General features: G+C 32.1%; 1 protein-coding gene across 2 annotated transcripts in view; it reads left to right on the plus strand.

Moving 5' to 3' along the window:
* The window catches only part of LOC143182549 (acyl-CoA Delta-9 desaturase), a 46629-nt gene that overhangs the window by 24174 nt on the left and 6412 nt on the right, over positions 1–16043 (plus strand). The window contains exons 1-3 of one of the 2 annotated variants that reach the window (XM_076383596.1): positions 6089–6404; positions 10928–11148; positions 15554–15684. In XM_076383596.1, coding sequence (XP_076239711.1) covers positions 10941–11148; positions 15554–15684 — 339 coding nt within the window. In that variant the 5' untranslated portion in view covers positions 6089–6404; positions 10928–10940. Of the gene's footprint in view, positions 1–6088; positions 6405–10927; positions 11149–15553; positions 15685–16043 lie in introns of those variants that run through there. The other variant, XM_076383595.1, reaches the window with a different exon arrangement.

Raw genomic sequence — 16043 nt, forward strand, 5'->3', positions numbered from 1 at the left:
ATTTAGTAATAACATATTTACAGCCCTGTATTCATAAACTATTCAAATAATATTGTTACGTTATTATTTCATAATGATTTTATGCAAATCAATCTGTCCATTTTTAAGAACAGTTGTTTATGTATAAATATACATATTTTAGAGTTATGTATGTGCGTCTCAATTAAGATCGAGAAAATGCCCAACAACTGTCTCCTCTATTTTGCTTATTCAACACATCGTGTCCCCCCACAAAGTAAAACCTTGATGTTCATAAAACTGAGCTTCCCTTTGCTCCAATCCATAAATCGAATGGCCAAGTTCATTGATCAGTGGATGATCAATGAATATGGAAGCTACGTAATCGCACAACCTCGACACTGACATCGGCCTTGGAACTCGGCAAGCTACACCACCATGGTTTTAGCATTGCATATCAGCCTGCTCAGTTTGATAGCGTTGCGTTTTAGATCGAACAATCTTGCCAATACTTGCTAGTGAAATTATTTTCAGCACGTGGTGGTTTCTTTTGCTGTCGCAGTTATCGTAATTTATTTATCTTGAAGCGATTATTGGTTCCATAAACCTAGCCATTACTGCTTTTTAATGCCCAATCAAAGATATGCATACAGTCATGGAACATAATTAGTTATCAGGAAACTGGTACAATTTAATAGGTTTTAAAGCTTTTCACTGTTTAATAATTAACATTGGACAAAAATAAGAGAATACATGTTTCTTAAGTTTTCATATTTATCGACATATCTAAAAGAAATGACTTGGAATAGTTCAGTAATGTCACTTAAAACTTCCTTGTTCTATCTCATTTCTTTACCTTTTATTGGCGAAATAAACCAAACTAGAATTAACGATAAATATATAAATTAAATTATTATCTAATCAATTTTTCAAACATAGATTCCTGATATCGTATATGTATAAATGATCCACTCGTTTGCTAAATCAATTAACTCCACAAAACAAAAACAGTCATATTTATTTCAAACACGAAGAGTTACACGTCAGTCAAGTGCTTTGACACTAAAATTTAAAGAAATTCAAAAAGTGGAGTTCATCACTGTGGCTTGTGAATGGCTAAAACATTGATTGCATAATTTATCGTGAATTATTAGTAAATAGTACGTGTCACGATTGATAATTTTTCCATCGTGACTCCCACACGCGCAGACATTAATTTATCGCGTTGTCCTTGCCGATAACAGCGCTCGTGCCGCGATCGAAATCGTATCAAAGGTTTCCAGACGGAAATTAGTTACAATGGAACCTCAAAACGTGATGCCAGGCACGCAGCCTGCGATTTGCGCGTAAAACGAGACACATACTATTATGTAAGGGGGCAACGATCCCGCTGGATATTTCTCGTATGACTGACGGCTGGTAATGATAACATTCACTTCTGCCAAAACAGAAATCTTTACGCTGTAAGTAAGGAATAGTAAAAAATCATCTCTGAAAAAGTGAAAATCCCTATCATTAACATCGAGTCCAAGTGTGAGTAGTACAGTGGGTTACTCCATTTTGCGTTTGAATTACTCGAAAATGGTTCGAGTAATTCAAAGAGACGTCTTTTCCGATTTTTTTTTTGGAAAAAGAGATGTCTTTTCCGATTTTGTTTGGAAAAAGAGACGTCTTTTTCGATTTCTTTTGGCAGTATATTGAAAAGCGTTTAACTCAAGGCTTTGTGGATATTCTTGCTATATATATTGCTATATTTTAAATTTTTTGCAGCGCACAATATTAATCCTCTGTACAGTTTTTGTTGATCGAGATTTCGTGTGCGGCCCCTGGCTGGGAACTCTCGGGAACTAGTTATCTGAGACACAAAAACCGAAGATATTTTTAATCGAAATGTGTGTGGCTATAGCATGTAGAAACAGTTGTTATTGCGTGCTATAAAAATTCTAAGATATAGCAAAATATATAACAAGTATATCTACGAAGCCTTGAATTAACCACTTTTTAATATCCTGCAAACAATCGTAAAAAACATCCTTTTTTTCTTATTTACAAAGTAGATTAACCCTTTAAGAATTTCGTCTGTACCATCCCTTTTTCAATATATTTTAACTGTGCAGCATTAATGTAGATTAAATTCTGCTTAATTTTAATTAATTTCTTCAGAATTTTTTAGGTAGTTGTCTATTTATGTAAATGTACGACGAAAAGTATAAGTTTAAAAAATTTACTATATTGAAAAAAGTGTAAAGATTCTGATAACTTTTTGTGCTATACTTGTGATAAATAATTAGTGCCTTTTTTAATATTGTATTACATTTTCTTTTAATAATATTCTGGAAGTAGCAAAAAGTCATTCAAAATTATTTGAAATTACTTCCTTTAAAAGGTAATATGTACATATTTAGTAGGATACGATGATAGTTAATTGTATGGTGACGCATATGCAACAATTTCTGCCTTTTTTTATTACATTGTGAACATCAATTAGCGTTTATGGTAATCAGCATATGTAAATTAAGCGAGGTTACAGTAATACGAGTATCGATTAGAGTGAGTGGAAGTGGTGAAATGGTTTTATATTCTTATAATGTGATACAGTGTATAATACGATATTCTTACAAAATGAAATATGTTGTACAGAAGGATTTAGAATTACAGAGAAAGAAGGAACAGGTTTTATTTAACAAACGTGTTCCCGATTTCAATTTCTATATTTCTCATTCATAAAACAGTAAAAACGTACAGAGTGTTCCACAACTGGTGCCAAAAATTTTCAAAAGTGTCACTACGTGCCAAAATAGAATAAAAATTAAAAATGTCGAAATTGCAAGTGAAAATTCGTTACCAAATCGTTCGTTGTTGAGAAAACTCCTAAATTCGTGAGAAATGTGTCTGATTTGAGAACCGATTTTACTGATATCGCTGTGTCTGATTTAGCTAATGCAGGAGAATAGGTTCCAAGTCAGACACAATTCTCACGCACTTTAGACACATTTTTCATAATTAATTACTCAGATATGATGCCTTAAATGTAATTTCGTCACTCATATTTTTCGTCTTATTTTGCTATGTAGAATTACTTTAAATTTGAGACATATAATGCATATAATAAATAAGACATATATAAATGGTAGAATATTACAAAAGCAATATTATTTTAAAAAAAAAGTTCTAAGTGGTTCTATATCCCATCTGAAGAAACCAAGAGAGAAAATATGATAGAGTGCATAAATTGTTGCAATTGTGTTCAAACACTGTGTACAAAAATAATTGTGAAACTAAAAAAAAATACAATTGCTTAGAGTTTTTATCTTTACTATGAGATTTTGCAAATTACGTGTGCTGATATCTATGGAATATTTTGTGTAAATTTGTTGTTAGGAAAACAATAATTTTTACATTTCAATCGAGTGGTTTAACTTAGAAGACCAAAGGTCCATCTTAGGAAAGAGGTTGTTTCAAGTGGGCTGATGCCACAAGCATAAAAAACTACTTGTTCAGCTTTTTGTAGCGTATCTTGGAAAAAATCAGTCACACTATCTTGAAGATATAAGTCGTAATATTTTTTTCCACTACCTCTCAAGTATTAAAAACATTTTATTATCAGCTTAGAGTAAAAAATATTGTAGTCGTTCAGATTCGTATACATAAAGAAGTAGATACTTCAGACATTTGTAATCATATGAAAGTGTCGAGATACTTAAGCCCAGTACTGGATGTATGAAATAGTTTCTAATTAGCATGTTTCTATGAAATATTTTTCAATATTATAATTCCTGGGTAGTACAGTTCCTTCCACTTGTGTTAAGGACCTTCATTGAACTCGACCCCTGTTGTAGAAACACCATTCAGTAGTTATGTTAATGAGTATTAATGATATACGTTATATGCAAAAATATGTTAAAAAGGTGCTTTGAATTGTTTTTGTGCAGCTTCCTCTTTTAAAGCTATGGATTAAACTAATGTCACTTACTCTAAAAAAGGCACTCAAACATTACATTTCCATTATAGAAATTACGCAATGAACTGTTTTAACCAAAAAGTGTCTTATTTCTGACGTGCATTAGTTTAAGTAATATGCAAAGCACCTCTTCTTACGTTAGACGATTTTTCCTATTGATTAGCGTCATTTATTGCATCATTTTTACCTTAGATTTTCTTCTGTCTCTGGTATCCTATAGAAAGTTAAAATAAGAATGTTATTAATTATAGTTAATAGTTTTTCATCATATTTAAAAATTATAGAATACTTTTTAGGATATTCTATTCACTATTATACTACTTTTTCTAATATTTTTCTGTAAACTTGTTACTATTTGTAATATTCTATTATTTTTCACTCATGTTAAATATTTCAATTAACCCTTAAATAGCACTTGAACTCAGAAAGAATTAAACAATTCTTTATAATGTTGTATACCTACTTAAAATATTTCTGTATATTTTATATTTTTCATATTAATGGTGCAATATTGAACTGGTTAAATACTATCGCTCTATTATGCTTGTTAAAGGTTGATAAATATGCCTAATGGAAATTTTATTCTTTGTTTGTACGGATAAAGATATAATTTGTAGCAGTGTTTGAAGAAAGTATCGCGTATCTAAGTTGACATGTGAATTTACTAGGTTAATATCTCCATTATTCAGTTGTCGTAATTTATGCCTAGACTTTATCATACATTTTTAATCGCTAGCGTCTGTTTCAGTAATACGTACTTTCATGGTCACGTCTAAACGCAGCAAAAATTGTTTAAGGGTCCTGTTAGTAATCATTTTGTATTAATTAAAGTTTTAATAGCGCTTTTGTTACAACATAAAAGTAAAACTAGTACAGAATCATATTTCTCTAAAGTTCATTATTTTACAGAATATGCACATGAATAGTTAACACATTTTCTCTGTTTTCAAATTTCCTTGCGTATTTTGTTCGAATAATTAATAATGAATAACGAATAAATCTTTCAAATGTGTTCATACGTAACGAATAACGATTTTATTCGTTAGTCGATGTAATTCAGCAATGAATGATGAATAAATGTGAAGGATTAGTATAGAGTACATCTTGCAGACGTAGCTTTTATGCTTCGTGACAATGAACTGACTGTTTCGAGCACTCACAATTAGTTCATCCCTCTTTCTCACTCACTGTTCCTTTCTACGCTTCATTCATACACCCTATCCAAAGCTTACTCGAATAAAGTATTACTCGAAAAATTTGCTTTAAATGTCAATCGAATTAAATTTGATTAACACTAGAAAGACGGGAGCTTAGTATATACCTATATTGCCTGAAAGCAGTCAAAATGATTGCATTGTGAAAAAATAACTAATGCGCAAAGAAATTTGTTTAACAGTAATTTTTAATATATTTTATATCACTTACAGTCATATAACAAGTTATTAATAAGTATTAACAATAAAAAAAATGTATTTCACACTCAGAGATCCTCCTTCCCATCTGAATGACGTTACAGCGCGTTCAAAGGGAACAAAGCGCGTGGCCAGGCCTGGCATAAAGATTCGAATAACAAGTACGAATAACAATAACAATAACAATAACTTTAGTTATTGAACAACTGCAACTTATCAAGAATATGTCGAAATCGACAATTTATCATGAACTTGTATGTTATCGAACTGGTCTTTTCCAAGCAGTCAAAATGACTGCTTTTCGGCAATATAGGTATAACACATATATATTCCGGAAGTGAAGGACGGGGGGGGGGGGGGGGGGGGGGGGGGCAACAACAATGATTAATTAACCCATTTATATGTTGTAGAAAAAGTTACAAAATTATAAGAAGCTGTGTCATTATTTAAATCATTATTTTCTTAATTGAAATTCAAAAGCAGTCAAAATGACTTGCTTAGGCAATCTAGTGTTAAAATAACATCTAACTCTGGCATGGAGTTCCTCCAGGTCAACAAACTCAGCGTTTCGAGTAGAATCGTATCTCGAGGGCGACGGTGAACGTCGACGTCCTGTTCGCCACACGAGCCTGCGCCCGGAGGACGTCCACGCGATCCATTCGGTAGTCAATAGACGACCTCGTTCGAGTTTCGATGAGCTCGTGTCTCCCGAGTTTTCGCCTCTGTTTCCATAACGTTTTCAATCGACGGCCACCGCTTCCTCCACCCCTTTGCCCTTGATGTTTCGAGTGCAGAGCAAGGGGAGAGGTGACAGGTGTCACTGCGCGGAAGTTAGATACCTGTTGTTCCCGCGGAGCTAATTGCCAGTCAATGCCCGAGATCGAAGAACGGTGGAAGTTTCCTATCGTATTTTCGAAAGCCATCTAGGGGAGGACACGGCTCGTAGGAAGTGTCTGGAAGCTGAATCATAGACGTGGGCGACGTTGGTGTCGAGTCGTTCGTGGGCTCAGTCTTCCTGGGACAAGTCACCTGGTCGGTCATTAGCTCAGGCCTATTCGCTAGGCATGGCAGACGTAAGTTCGGGAACTCGCGAATCTCGGCGAAGACACTGCTTTCGCCCGTATCGATTTCGTTGGGATGTCCTGTTTTGACGGGACAAGGGGTGGCTGCTTGGCTTCTTCGGGTCGGGAAACGTTTCGCGACGTTCGCGTGGAATACAGAGAGCACGAATGATGGCCTAGAATGTAGGTGTACTTTGTAGATCGATGGATTCTACTGGTTCTGATAATTAACGTTGAGATTAGCTCTCTGGTCGTGTCGACGCCTTCCCTCTCTGGTAGCTTGCCTGTGCTTCTTGCATCTGTTGCATTCGACTGTACGTGGTTGATTTTAAAGGTGAAAGTTGAGGCTGAGGGGTGGTTTCATTTAGGATGTTCAGTTCATGCTTTTTGGTTTCAATACCGAGATTGTGTCATTACACTACCGTGCATGAGTATGTAGACACTTCTGCGTTATTGGATATTCATGAGATACCTGCACTTTTTTGTTTATACTAACTGCTACCAAGTGTTACTCTCATCAGTATTTATAAAGTTTATATAATCGCCTCGAGATGGGATTTGTAGAGAAAACTGTAGCATAGAATTTCATTTGGTCTATTTTGTATATTGCAATAGTGTGAAAGTGTTCAAATACTTATACACTACCGTGTATATATTGTCTTTTGAAGATCATTTTAAAAATTTTGATTTTGAGTCTTAGAATACCCCATGAAATATTCTATTATTATTTTAAAGCTTTCAATAAGTACTGTTTGCAATTGTAATTGCTCACAGGACCGAGGAATTTATTCAACTGATTTTCTTCGTTCTTTTTTCTTCAAAATTTTAGTACATAGTCATGAACAATTTACAAATATATTTTATTTCATGTATAAATAACTTTAAGCGATGTTGTTAATATCTCGACTTTAAATCGGGCCTCATTAATTTTAACTGAGTGTAATATGATACAAATTATTTTTACACTTTTAATTAAGTATATTCAGCGTATTCAGATATTTTAATTAATTATTGCTTATTAAGATAACTATTCAAATGATGCAAGAAATGACTTCTGCTCGAACAAAAAGCTGCTTTCATAAGTATAAATATAAGCTGCGTTAATTTATTGTACTGATTGAAGAAACATTTCACAATTTCATTTTGTACTTTTTAAAATGTTCGTATTATTTTTTTTTATCGAAGATTTAACGAAGAATAATGCCCATAATTTATGCTACTAATTTATAGTAGATAAATTAAAACGTAAATGTACTTTTTATTTAAATTTTAATCAGTATTAATTTTATTACTTCGTTTGAAATGATTCTAATTTCCTGATTCCAACGTAGAACATAGTAATCAATTTTTATTACACTTAGTGAATAATTTGTGTAATTTTAATCCAGTTCTGAATATATGGATTCAGCGAATACTTATATCGAAATGACTGTTAATAAACATTGAATAATTGGGTCTTGAGGGCATGTAAACTTGAGTATGCTGATTATTGAACTCATGATATTATCTTTATCGTACTAGGGTTTTTTCCGATCAAAGTTGCTGAGTATTTTGTTGAATAAAATGTTATCTTTGAGCAGACCTTCTTTATCAGCCACAAATCGAGATTAACATTGATGAATGAACTTGAGATCAAGACGTAATTGCAAACCTAAACATGTCTTCTTTTGACTGACATTTTATTTTAATATGCATAAGGTATTTTGCTCGTATAAAGTTTGTATATTATGCATGTTTGAAAAAATGGACAGTTTTTTCAGTCAAAATGTTATGATCTCTTAATGTTGTGAGCAAGTGTTTCTATTAATAGTTAATAGTTACATTACATGCAAGCTTTTAGATCACCAAGGAAAGTAATTTAGTTAATTATTGAAAATCTAGGTTAAATAAAAATCGAACTATTGTGTCATGTCCATAATTTATGGTCTAAAGAAATATTTAATCAAAGTGGATACAGATGAAAAGGGTTATACATATTATACAGTTAAAATTTTGCGTAGATTAAATAAGTATTCATTCATCTGTAACTACAAATATTTTTAGCATGTTCGAAAGTTAAATAGAGAAAAAATTGAAGGCTCATATAATGATGTGAAAGCTATTTACTTTTTATATTTCTATTTTATATTTTTATGATAAATAATTGCATAGCACTTTCACTATATGTATGTATGCATGTATATCTATTGATTACCTAACTGTTTCACTTATGAAACTGGTAAATTATAATATGTATCTACATATATAATTTAACAAATTGTATTATGAAATTGCCACTTATATGACACTCACAATGTGTGATACAAATTTTTACACGAATTACTTTGTATACTCTTTGTATTCAGTTACATTTTTACAAAATGTAAAAATGATTAATGTTCTATGGAATCCAGATTCATTAATTTTGTAGTTTTATACAATATTAAATTTTATAGTAAAAATACAGTATAAGTAGGATATAATTCATAGAATTCACTATAAAGCTAGGATTATAAAGCACTGCCTTCGTCATAAATCGTTGTTGCTTTAGGAACAATATCATTTTAAAATTGTATATTTATTAGTTTCTGTTGACATTATAGCTGTTTCTGTGACCATAAAATTGCTAAGTGTTAACTGTTGACTGTTACTTTAGTCAAATAGTTTTGGGAAAATTTCTGCTCGCGGACTTCTGTTAGCAGTTCTCAATTGACCATTTGTAACTTTAATTTCAAATAGATTGTGTTGTGATAAATGTGCTTTGATTCATGCAAAAAATTGCTTACAAGGTATACAAGTGAAACATAATTTTTAATAAGAATTTCTATTAACGGTTATAAACTTATACATACCTAATTTATTTAAGTTTGTTTAAAATTGCTAAATTCGATGAAAAGAATTTAGAAGTATTAGAACTAGGTCCCACTTTTAAATTCGAATAATTTCAGTTTGCAATTTAGGAAAACATATTTATAATAATGCAGTTAAAGTAATTTTCTATGTTCTCTGCTCCTATTCTGCAAATTAAAGTTCAACGATAGGATCATCATTATATGTCGTCAGTATTTTCTGATAAGCCAAAAAGGAAGTCAAGGATGATTTATTGAGTCCAGCAATTACAGAAATTTGCATAATCGACTATTTATTCAACACTTTGATTCAGCATGTATACTTATGTTTAATTGTCGCAAGAGTAATCATTTATTAAAAAAACAAACTAAGTATTCTATTTTTCAAATGCAACGAAGTCTCCATTTTACCATTTTTCTGATTGTACACTATTGCAGTCTTCAGTATATGCAAAAATACGTTAATTTTAGTTCAGGGCGTTCGACAACAGGTTTCAGACATTTCAAAGGACAATTCTACACGCTAAAATAAGACGAAAATCAAAAATGACGAAATTGCATTTCTTCGTTTTAGAATTATTAATTATTTGACTAGGTTGACTAAGTATTAACTATTTGACAGTCGACTAATTCTACTGTCAGCGTTTATTAGACAGGTCAGACATAGCGAAGCCAATAGAATAAATCTTGAGTCAGATACATTTCACGCGAATTTGAGCAATTTCGCTTTTCTTCATTTTCGTCTTACTTTGTCCTGTAGAATCACCCCTTAAAATGTCTGACACCTGTCGTTGAACACCCTATACACAGTAGTATACAAAAGTTTGAGACCATCAGGCTGAAACAATATTGTTTCAATATTTGAATTGCTGTAACTTCATGATAAGAAGTCGTATAACAATCTTTCTATGGTCACTTCAAGGGTGAATCCTCTACTCTTAGAGTTCTAAATTGAATTTCCTTGAAGATGTTTCTACACTAGGAAGCAAGCAAGTGGATTTTCTTTAAAAAGTTGTAAAAATTCAAAGGGTTCTAATTTTTGTAAAAACATTTGTCTTCAATCTAAATCGTCATGAATTTGTAGACTGAACTTTTTCTATACAAGAACACGCAGGATGCAAATCCAACCATATAAGCTCAATATGATTAACAAAACAAGTAGAATGCTGTATGATTTATGTAGTTATAACAATTACAATAAAAATTCATTTTTATCTTACAAATTTTAATGTCACTTTTAATTACACATTTGAATGTAACGTGTTACATTTCACTCAAAGTGGAATAAAACAACAACCAAAAATTATAAATCAACTTTTATGGAAGCTATTAGAAAGATGAAACTTTGTACTTGAAATTCATGCTGATTTGGATTACCAAAAGAATTGTCTAAGAAAACTGCAACCGTTTAAATTTTTATATTTTAAGAGAAAGACCATCTTTACTTTTCCAATCGCTTACTGGTACCGAGACATCCTCCAGGAAATTCAATTTAGAAATGTATAAATAGAAGATTTACCCCTTAAAACGACGCTAGGAAAGCTATTGCACAACTTTCTCTCACGAGGTTGCAATAAATAAAAAAACTGACAATGTTTTGACCTAGCGGTCTTAAACTTTTTCCCGCTGCTGTAGATGAATGCTTGAAATGGTAGCTGCAAGGAAAATTTCAGTTTGTTTAATACATGCCTTCACGTTTGTTTTCAGGAATAAATCAAGAATGGCTCCAAACGTCACGAGTCCCGCGACGGGAGTGCTATTTGAAGGGGAGAAGTTCGACGAGTCTCCAGTGATTGAACAGCCAAAAGAAAAATACGTGAGACATATTGTCTGGAGAAACGTAATAATTTTCGTGTATCTTCATTTGGCGGCGCTTTATGGATTGTACCTCGCCATCACTTCAGCCAAGTGGGCGACAATCGCTTTCAGTGAGTACGATGAATATTTCAATAGCCACTTCCGGGTTGCAGCTTTGTCATTTTAATGCCGTACGTTTAATTATCTCGTAGCTGATATGGTAGGGCCATGGTATTCGCAATGCAAGAGTTTCTTCAAGTAGTTGTAACTTTTTTTAAAAAAAAAAGTATACTTTTTTAATGAGGTTTCATTTATTTTGGAGACAAATGACTAGACTCTGGGTATTTATGCAAAGGCTTACTTACATAAATAGGATTAGAGAAGTGCAGTCTAATTAGAGATTTGTTTCTTCCTCCAAATTCTATAGTGTATTTAACTTTCGATATTTTGTAGAATTTTTTGTATCACTGTCAAGGACTGTGTTGCTGATCAGTTTAATATTTACATTCAGATATGAAGTTTATTTTTGTATCACTGTCAAGGACTGTGTTGCTGATCAGTTTAATATTTACATTCAGATATGAAGTTTATTTTGATAAATATTTGTCCCAAAAATGAGTAAATAATTGTTATCTATTTTGATATTTATACGTGAAATTTAATAGCTGGTAGTGAGACATAATTTAAGTGATCAGTTATTGCTTTCTTTATATGTTTCACTTTAAGAACTAAATTATGATATAATTATTATTATTTTCGTACTTTTTTCAATAACAAATCGAAGATCACCCACAGATTTATATAAATAACAAAGAGTTTTTTAGATTTGGTTAATTTTTTCGTAAATACATTAAGAAAAACTATGCTTCTTACTCTTAAGTGATCGGGTACTGGATCCTTAATGGTATATGGATTGTGTATGTTTTTGCATATTGGAATTTCCCATAAATGCATAAAAATCCCCAATCTACAAATGATCATAGTTTTCAGTGCTGTAAAATTGCGAACATTATTGTCTCTAGGCTGTAGCTCCTATCAAACATATTAAGCTTGTATCTATAATTTAAGAGCTTCCTTTTCAAAGGAGAATTTTAGGTCTTGAGTACAAACCAAAATAAAATTAATTCGAGGAATTAAAAGTAGAAACTTTAAGCTTTACGTCTGGTGCCAACAATTTTTGAGGAATTTTGACAAAATTATATCTTTTCAAAGTTTGTTACTTTTTTAGTAGCATTCAAGTAGTCTTAATTCGATGGTCAGAAACTATGTGTATTAAATGTTCCATAATTCTTGTTTGTAAAATCACGATATTCTGTCGTTTCAATTATTATGAAAAACAGGATACCATTTGTCAAATAACTTCGAAATGTCAGATTCTACAGACTTCCTCGAAATCGAAAAGATTTACTAGCTTCACCCCTCTGGTTTCATATTTCACTGAGTTTCATGAGTTTCAAAACACGAAAATAAGTGATTACAAAGTAAGTGTAGCATTAGCTAGAACTTGACATTTTTTACTTTTTAATAATTATTTCTCTTCTCGTTATTGAGCAAAAAGTGCTGAAGGTTTTTTTAATGCAATTGGGGTGCAGATAACTTGTTCAAGATACTTTGCATAGTGTATCGAAATCGTTGGAACACGTGAAAAGGTGATGATTCCAGAGAAAAAAATAAATCGAAAATACAAACATGATATGGTGCTCGAGTTTTTGATAAACTTAACTTTGAACTTTAATCGAGTACATGTGTACTGATGTACGTATTTATGCACGAAGCACTTGAGGAGCACATGAAATGAATGGAACGTTTGCACTCTTCAGTAGATAGAGTAGTATCAATGGTCAGACTGAGCGTTCCTTTTACGCTTCAGACACCTCGAGCGCTAATTGTACGTCTGTGCATTTGTACTGAGTCACAAATTATCTTTCTTGGATAGGAAACATCATGCTATAAACTGTTTTTTATGTTTTCAACACACTTTTTCATGTAGAATCATTGTCTTTCTCTTTGTAATAGGAACTGATCTACACACACATCTAGGAAAATATGACATTTTTTAACAGAGAGAGTTAGAAAAAGAACTAACAATATTGTAATAGGTGTTAGCAGGTATTTATGTAAAAACTTGAATAATTATTTTTTATTGAAAGAATTATAAAATAATAAATTTTATTTAGTCCCTTATGGTAGATCATAGAAATATAATTGTTAAGTAAATATTGTAGCTAAATATTGAATGAATTAACGTGACTAAATATTATTATAAATAATCTAAGGTAATCATTAAAACAAATTTAAAGCACAGACAACAAGCACTTTTTAAACGAAATTAATTTGAAAAATTAATATTAGTATCCTTGATTTCATCATTACGAAGTTTATGGTAAATTTGAATGAAAAGAGAAGGTGCAGACACCCAAATGCATCAATTTTGCGATGTGACATATATTACTGTAACAGACAAGTGTACTGGGCAAATTCGACTAATGTATATGTATGTATTCAGTCTGCGCATAATTTCGTAGTGTTTTCTTTCTAACAAGTATTTGTTGAAGCAGAGAAATATTTTTATAATATTTTATATATCGTTGTAATGTCCAAGTCTTCGTTTTTCGGTTCAGTTTTCAATTTTTTGATTTAAATAATTTAAAAAAAACTAGGGCTTTAAAATAACATATAAAATGTTATAAAAATTCTTTTTTTCTTGATCAAATTTTAAGTAAAAAGAACATGCTACGAAATTATGGACCAGCTTAATATATGCATAGACATCTCCTACGCATCGGATATGTTTCACACACACTCTTAATCCAGGCTTCAACCTTTTCACGTGCTGCGCACATGAATCGCGATGAACGTGCTAGAGTAAATAAATTAAACGGACAGAAGTTTACAATACTAAGATAAGCAGCATTGTGACTGGTATCCTCAGTTAATCATTAATTAAGTATTAGCATTAATTATTTTCTTTTGAAGAAAATAATAACAGCAGTTCAGACCAAGAAAGTCCAAGGTTATTTTGCATTCCAAAGATCTTTTCACTTCATAACGAAAAAACGATTCTTCGTAATCGCTTGAAAGATTTACAATTTTTCACTGCATAGTGTACAGTGGATCTGTAAATGCGTGCATATATTTTAAAAGTTTTAAAGAGTTATTTAATGTATTGGATTTTATGTCTTGGAAGGATACATAATGATTAATTTTGCCGAGTATGTCGTAACCAGTTGGTAAAAGAAAAAGAATGGTGGTTCGACATAAAAGGCTAAGTCAAACATGTAAAATTTATTCTTTTTCATAACTCGCATAATCTACCAGAAAATTGAATTTGAACTTTAGTCGAGAGAAAGTGCAGTTATTGCTCTTGAGCCATATGAACAAATTTGTTCTTTTCTTGTTCTCGTGTACCTCTCAAACTATTTAAGTTATATGTACTTACTCAGCCGAAGCTCGAGTTGATAATAGTTGGTAATCGAAGCTAACGTTGACCATGTGCTAAAATCCTCCAGTTTGTATTTGTTAACTATAAGAAACGTTTTACCACACATAGTCTGCGCTGATCACCTAAATGCATACATGCGTTCACAGCTACCGAGGGGTTAATTTGGCATATTATATTCGAAAACATTGACCGATTAAAAAATTAGCAAGTTATGAAAAAATGAAGTGTGTGTGAGAAAATTTCATCTTATGTTTCCATTTTATCTTCTTATGTGGATGAATAATTCTTTCTCTCGTAGTATCAACTTTTATAAAACGGTGTTCGACAACAGATGTTTATTAATTGTTTCTTTTTTTTTTAAATGTGCGTGAAATTTGTCTGACTCAGGGTTTATTCTACTGCCTGCGTGCATTAGTCAGGTCAGATACAATGAAGCTAGTAGAATAAGTCTCGAATCAGACACGTTTCACCTGTATTTTAGACATTTTCTGAACAATTGAAGAGCTTATAACAAAAGAGTCTGTCAAATTTTACGATTTTTTCAAAATAAGAACGTACTCTAAAATTCTATCGTAATTTTATCATCTTCACTGCCGATCTGAAACGGGTATCTATGCTAAACTGCCAACCGCAGGACACCCATTAAGCGAACATAGACTCCTCACGCGATAATGCGTGATCGGTTACTTACAAAACATTCTCATCACGCGTTATCGCGTAGTCGGCAGTGAAGGTACTGTAAAAAGTGCACGAGTCTGACTCGTTACATGTCATGGGACTAATAGTAATAGTAGGACGACAAAATCGTTGCAACAAACCTAACCGATGTGTATGAACAATGAATCATATGACTGTAGTGGTATTTAAAATGTGACATATATAAATGTTATTTGTTTGGTTCTGTCGGTGTTTGTCAGTCTGTCGAATCTGTTACATGTCACACATTCAATTAGGACATAATAGGATAAGGCAAGTAGCTTGGTACGAAAGTAAAAAAGGAAACGGATGATTTTATACTCATAAATTAAATAGTTGGTTGGTTCACAATTGGATGACAGTGTTTCTAACCATTTCTCGTTTCTTTTTATTTGCAGCATTGTTCCTGTACTTAACAAGTGGATTAGGAATCACGGCTGGCGCTCATAGATTATGGTCTCACAAAGCCTACAAAGCTAAATGGCCATTAGAAGTGATACTGATGATTTTTAACACCATTGCCTTCCAAGTAAGTGAAATGAGTCATTTATAAAATCATTTTTATTTATCGAATGGACTGTGGCTTTATCGTATTATATCACAGTAAAAAAAAAAAGGAGAAACATACGTACTCAGCTAGCCGTCGATCTTTGGAACGAAACCACGATATCGGTTTGGCGGTGTGAAAAGCAAAACATTGAGGCTTAAACTGACTCATAAAAACTTGTTATTATTCTTAATTTATCGATTTCTTTTAATCATGCATATAACTGCTATTTGTCACAAATTTCACTGAACATTACGTTTTCTTCCGATACAGTGATATTAAATTACTTATAGTTAATAGCGTGCCTCGAATAATCAAAGAAGTTATTAATCATTAATTGC

This window comes from Calliopsis andreniformis, chromosome 8, assembly GCF_051401765.1.
Source record: "Calliopsis andreniformis isolate RMS-2024a chromosome 8, iyCalAndr_principal, whole genome shotgun sequence".
NCBI lineage: Eukaryota > Metazoa > Arthropoda > Insecta > Hymenoptera > Andrenidae > Calliopsis > Calliopsis andreniformis.